Genomic DNA, 6,575 nt, shown 5'->3' on the forward strand with positions numbered 1-6,575 from the left:
ACGACAAAAGTACTATACGTCAAAATAATTAATAATTCAAAGTACTTACAAGTCGAGGTCAAAGAAAAACTTATTTGACTTTCAGAATTCTTACGGATAAATTAAGATGGATTTGTCGCGACCTAAACTGCCGGATTTAAAATTAATTCTGGGTCGGCATAGAGACAACTGAGATCATATCAACATATGCTCAATTTATTCAAAATAAAGAAGGCAAGAAAATAAACTACATAAATAAATTAGGTTCTACTGATTTTAATTTGCAGTTATGATGTTGAAGATTTTTGGGATTCCCCTAACTGTGATTTTCCTTGAGGGCCTTTTGTCCTTATGTAGAGTCTATATTCATTAAAAGTCCTTGCTGGATATAATGGAGGATTTTGTGGTGTCACCAACTCTTTGGCTGGCTGTATCATCAAATCACCTCTGGGATTGTAGAAATATGCAAGAGAAACTCTTTCTTCTGCTGAATTTACGACTACTCTGTGCTCAACACTTTTGTAGATAGCATTGCTTAGTATCTACATAAATACAGTAATAGAGTGAGTAACAAATAAAGTGCATAACAAATAAATTAATTGATTTAAAAGATTACTAGGTGTTTGGACAATGTTTCTTTGAAGTCGAGAAAAAAACATTTTAAGTTGAAGTAGAAAAACTAAGTATTGGAAATTGATGAAATTTGTTTGGACAAGAACATTACTTGGAAAAAACTTATTTTCTTTAGTGAGCACCATTAGTACATTAATTGAAATGCTTATGAAATAAGGTTTTCCGATATTTCACCATCATTTCGAATAAAGTGCACTAGTTGCAAATATGCATGACTAAACTAGTATTGCAGATACTGAAGTATATTATTTACGCTCAAAAGGTAGTTCCTCCCTTTATTGAACGAGAATTCTTGTTAAATCTTGTGATGAATGCTGTTCTAAGTAAAATACTATATCTGAAACAAGACAAAACAAAACTATAACAAAACTAGAAAATTGTAGCTTAATATTAATTTACGTAATACATTTTTTTTTAATTTTTCCTAAAAAGTCATACTTGTTTATATTTAGAAATAATTTAACCTTTTATGATCAAGATGATTTATAGGCACATAAATATTTATATTTATTTTAGATTACAAATACCTTTATTTCTTAAATTTTCATGCACAGTCAAACATCATTCAAGAAGGAATAAACTACAAAACATTGATCATCTGTAATATTCAATTACGTATCTAATTAAAATCCCTACCATCCAAACAAAAAACAAAAGGAAAAAAATGTGGATGTTAGAAGATTTTGGTAGGATATTGGTACTGTACTCAAAGATTGCCTATAGTGCCTTATCTTCAGAGTTGAGGTTCCCTTCCAATTTAACCACGTGATTAATTAAAATCTACGAATGTCGGCAGAGACTGGGGTATCTGTTTCTTTCTAGAAACAATGAAGTATTTACATACTTCTCTTTCTGATTAGTTTACGTGGCACTATTCCATTATTACTATTTTAACAAAAATAATTTATCTTTAAACTCTATATTTTCGCTTAATGACATGCTTTTGTAGTGATAGAAATCTTATGATATCCTTAATCATAATTTTTTAATATTTTTATAAATTTCGTGCACAATCAAATACCGATATATAAATTAAATAATTAGAAGGAAGAGATCTTGTATTATATATTAAAGTTTAGTATTATTACCATAAAAGTATTTAGAAAAAGCCAAATATTTGCAAATACTAAACTTCAAAATTATTTATCTGTGTATGTCATGTGTATATTTTACGTATGTCATTTATATCAATATTTTATATATGATATACATGTGATAGACATATGATACACACGTGTGACATACGTATGACATATAGTGTAATCGTCATAGGTAGAGCCACTCCTTTAGCTTCGGTTTCGGCACAACCCTATACCTTTGGCTCAAACTCTATATTAGTGTTAATAAATTTATTTGATATGTATAAATAATATGTCTGAAACCCAGAAAACAAATTAAAAATTCTAGCTCCAGCTCTGTAACGTTTTTCATTTCTGAAATTTGACTCCAAACAAGTTTAAATCACCTCCAATCTTCCTCAAATTTTGTCTAATCTCGTCTAGATGTTTCCAATGAATCCCCAAGCACACCGACTCAAAACACAACTACTAAAAAGTTTCAAATTCAAATTCAAGCTTCGAATGAGACTTTAATTGTGGTTTTTCAAAACAATGAAGAAAGAAGTTGATTAGACAAAGGTGTTTTGGATGTAACGAAAAGAAAATTGAGAGAAGTTGAGAGAGTCATGGTAGCCGCGCTTGAAAAATCCCCAATTTTTGTGGTCTTTTGTTGGAGGTTGTATATCTTATATAAAAAATTATTTACATTTTGAAAGTGAAATAATATTGTGAATTGTTGTAAACATGAGTTTATTTATAGTATAAATATTAATTTGTACCGACTGTTCCTTTGTTTGCAAAGTGGTACTAATTGTTCTTTATTTGCAAAGCATATAAAAAAGCAGAAGTTGCTCAAACTCAACTTATTTTTTTGGAGAGAAAAACATCATTTCACCTCTAAACTTGGCCAGTAAAGAAGCTTGCTTTACTTGATTAAAGCTTTCTTGTGATTATTTACACTGCAGATCGATAGTGTATTAAATAACACTTAGGTGACGTAAGCGAGAGAGTGGACTCACCTTCCAAGTAACAAGTGAGATAAGAAAAAAATATTTAAAAAACTGACAAAATCAGAAATCATACGCGTCATTTTCTTAATGGCCAACATATATTTAATACTCTTAATAACTTTCCTTTTTTTTTTTTTTTGTAATTACATGAATTTTCTTATTTTGAGACAAATGAAATTTGTGGGTCCCACTTTTTCTTTAACTTTTTAATTTTTCTTTTCTTTAGTTGTTGTCTTTTCCAATAAAGAAGTCACCATTGTTGTCTCAGCAAGAAGGAAGAAACAAAAAGAAAAGAAAACTAATTGGCTAAAATTGATCTCTTCAACATTCACGTATGAACAACACCAAGAATCAACACCAAATTGAAATACATTCATTTCTTCAATACAAACCAAAAAAAAAAAAAAAAAAAACTAATTGTATAAAATTAACAAAACTCCACCCGTTCCCCAATTCATAGCACAACTCATCACTAACCCACCCTATTCTTCTTCCATGGATTAATGACAGAGCAAGATAGTCACAGTCCTTCACGGATATACGAGATAGGAATGGTTGAACTGTTGAAGCACCGTAGCATGAATTTTAAATCTATGTGTCAAATCAAACCCATAAATTAAATCTATATACAAAGAAACAAAGAAGAAGAAGAAGAAGAAGAAGAAATGGTGTGAAGGGCCAAAACCTCTTCTATATTTGGATAGCTTAGTTTTTTTTTGGGTATGATTTTTGAATTTGAGTCTTGCAGATTTTAAAATATGAGATCAATCAAGCTCCTTGTGCTGAAGGATATAGAAAGAAGCTCAGAAGTGGGTTAGGGAGTTTAATTTATCATTGTTTTGGATTTTTACCAAATCCAACAATAATCAATGTGTCAAGATGCACCAACAAGTAGACTAAGGAGGAGGAAGGAGAAGAAATTTCGAGTTGGGTTCGCTGGACGGCTGAAGTTAAATCGGGCAGTAAAATGGGAGAGAAGTGCAGGAATGGAGAAGGTGGGTTTGGTTGAGGGTGGGTGGTGTGAGGAAGAAGGTGGGTTTAATTAATTTTTTAGTTTAATTTTGACGAATTTATTTTAAAATAATAATTAAATGATGTGGATCAATCAAAGAGCGAGTGGCATAACAAAATCCAGGTCTCAACTGGTCTGGGCAAAGTAAGGTTGATTTTAACTCACCCATAAGTTGTTTAGGGGGTTATATAATTACAGTTTAAGTTTAGCTGTTAAAGTGAGTTTTGCGGCTAAGTTTAGGAGGAAAATGATGTCTTTTATCTTTTTTGAGGCAAAAGCAATTTTAGTTTAATAACAGACTTTCTTTTATCACTTATTTTTACGGTTCTTAAATACTATATCTTCTTAAAAACCCTTTAACCACTTTTATCTAAACACATAACTATTTATTTATAAAATAACTTTTAGAACTTAAAAAGTACTTTAAGCACTTATGCTTAAAATTCATTTTTTCTCGGCTAATCAAAACGGGCTCTAAGAAAATGTGTACATTCAAAGAAAACTTTCTAGTAAAAAGTAACAAGCTAGAGAAGATAAGATGTGTGTAATTTAACTGACCTGAACTTGATCACCAATATTGACAATGAAAGCATGTGAAGCTGGTTTTACAGTAATCCAGTGCCCGTTGTGGCGAACTTGAAGGCCGGCGACGTGCTGGTCAGGGAGGAGAAAGGTTAATCCACCAGGATCAGAATGTGGCGAAAGGCCTAATGTAAGGTCTGGTTGTGGACATTTTGGGTAAAAATTAACCCTTAGACATGCTCCAATATTATCTTCTCCTCCAAATGCATTTTCCAAGTAATCCTCACTTAATCCAAGATTTGCTGATAATACCTTCATTAAACGCCCCCCAAAATTCACCACTTGTTTTGAGTACTCTTCAATCACTTCCCTACATTTTTGTTACAACCATTTAATAATGACTCCAAAATTCTTACAACTATTATAAATTATAAAAGTAGAAAGCACACCGTTTTATAAAACGAAATTTTGGAGGTTTTACTTCTCGAAAATGAATACAAGCAAAAGGAGTGTTTTTACCAGTATTTAGCACAAACTACCCCAGCACAAAACTTAATTTTCTTCTGAATAGTTTCAAAGCACTAATTGAAGACCTAATTATTTAGAAATTATTAAACCAAGATACCAAATTGTAACTTGCCTTACTTTTTTTTTTAAAAAAACCTTAAAACTATAACCAGAAGAAGGCGACATATCTTGAGGTCAGGAGGACCTAGTAAAAGTCTTGGGTTCGAGCCCTATAAATAAAAGTCTAGGGTTCGAGACCTTTAAATAAAAATTTCTTAAAAAAGAGTATTTGTATTAATACTTTAAATAAGCCATACATCCCAAGTTGGTTCCCAATACCAACTTAGCATATAGATTATATAGATGTCATTCAATAATGATAGGTCATTCATCGCTTCTCCCCAATAGCGAATCTGAAATATCCAAATCCGAATACAAAAATAGTATTAAGAAAAGGACATCATGGAATCAAGCCCAACAGCCAACCAGAATGTAAGAGTAAATAGAGTAATTCATAGGCGTTTTCAAGAAAAAGGGTGGCAGACTAGTTGCACGACGTACCTTAAAGAAACAGGAAGAGCAGGCCACTTTTTGTGGTCCTTGAAGGAACAAGGAAGATAGTGAAGAAAATAATAGTCACTCCAATCAAGAATGGCACCTTTCTCAACACCAAGGCGGCTGCCATAGCCCTCGTAAGTCTTTGGTGAATTGGCGTAACACTGCTTCATTTCCACGGGCTGGTGAAAGAATTCTTGCCATACTTCTCTTGCCTGGTCCATGAGCTCAGGAGGAACACCATGGTTCACCACCTGGAAGAAACCCCAGTTCCGGCATGCCTCTGATATCTGCTCATATATCAACGATGATTTAAGGCCACTAAAACTTTTGCTTTCATTGTCGAATAATCCCTGAAGATCGATGATTGGGATGTTCACATCACTCTGGGAGGAACTACTTAATGATATTGGTCTGTCCGTTGGCGGCTTCACATATCTTTCTGGAATTTCGGAGATTCCACTATCTGATAAAGATTGCACTCGGACTATGGGTTCTGGCCAATCTCTGGGACAATTCATTGTACTATTTTTCTCTTTATCTATTTTCTTTAGGCTTCTTTTTTTTCCGCAGTAAGATGTTTGATTATCCTCGAGCTATAATTTAAAGCAAAGTGCGATGATGATGATGAGATAGTACTTTACTTTACTAATACTTAAAAAAAATACTACTCCAGGAAGGCAATAAAGCGTCCTTTTTGATTAAAAATAAAAGAGGAAGGCAAGAAAGATACGAGGTGTTGGGGAGTTTGCAACTTGCGAATGATATTATTATAATTTTAAAGATAAAGGATTGGAGTAGGCTGGACAGATTGGGTGGTGTTATTTATTGAAAAGGACGTGAAGAAGAACGTGAAATATGTGCTCTAAAAAAATCTGGTAATGTGGGAGTTGGGATGCGAATGGACGAGGAGGATGAGTCATAATTATCTGTATCACTAGACGTCCTAGGCCCGTGCTGCGCACGGACCCAACACTTTAAATTACAGTACATCTATGTGTATGTAATTGTCTTTGAATAGTGATTATATATATATAGTATATATTATGTTAAAACACGATTAATATAACATTGTAATTTGTCTTTCCGTATCTAAAATTTTATTATATTAATGTTTTGCTACGAATACAAAATCGGCAAATTTATTAATATTTTTTAAAAAGAAAGACTTGTTTAAAAGGAAACTATTTTCATATATTTTGAAATAAAAACAATAAAGAATATTTAAGCGTCGGTTGATATTTTCAATTTTAATTCGATTAATTTAAAGGTGTAAAATACTTATTATTTTTTATCAAA

General features: G+C 32.2%; 1 protein-coding gene across 2 annotated transcripts; it reads right to left on the bottom strand.

The window, feature by feature from the left end:
- Positions 1 to 218: 218 nt before the first annotated feature.
- Positions 219 to 6,019, bottom strand: LOC132054250 (jasmonate-induced oxygenase 2-like). 2 transcript variants are annotated; one of them, XM_059446293.1, is made up of 3 exons: positions 5,283 to 6,019; positions 4,251 to 4,584; positions 219 to 521 (listed from the first exon to the last, which is right to left on the bottom strand). In XM_059446293.1, the coding sequence occupies exons 1-3, from the start codon at positions 5,795 to 5,797 to the stop codon at positions 267 to 269; spliced, it is 1,104 nt and encodes a 367-aa protein (XP_059302276.1). In that variant the 5' UTR covers positions 5,798 to 6,019; the 3' UTR covers positions 219 to 266. The 2 variants fall into 2 exon arrangements, with proteins under 2 accessions (XP_059302276.1, XP_059302280.1); XM_059446297.1 differs by lacking the exon at positions 219 to 521 and adding an exon at positions 2,865 to 3,240 and having other exon boundaries at positions 5,283 to 6,013.
- Between the last annotated feature and the right edge of the window lie 556 nt (positions 6,020 to 6,575).

The sequence above is a fragment of the Lycium ferocissimum genome, chromosome 1 (assembly GCF_029784015.1).
Source record: "Lycium ferocissimum isolate CSIRO_LF1 chromosome 1, AGI_CSIRO_Lferr_CH_V1, whole genome shotgun sequence".
NCBI lineage: Eukaryota > Viridiplantae > Streptophyta > Magnoliopsida > Solanales > Solanaceae > Lycium > Lycium ferocissimum.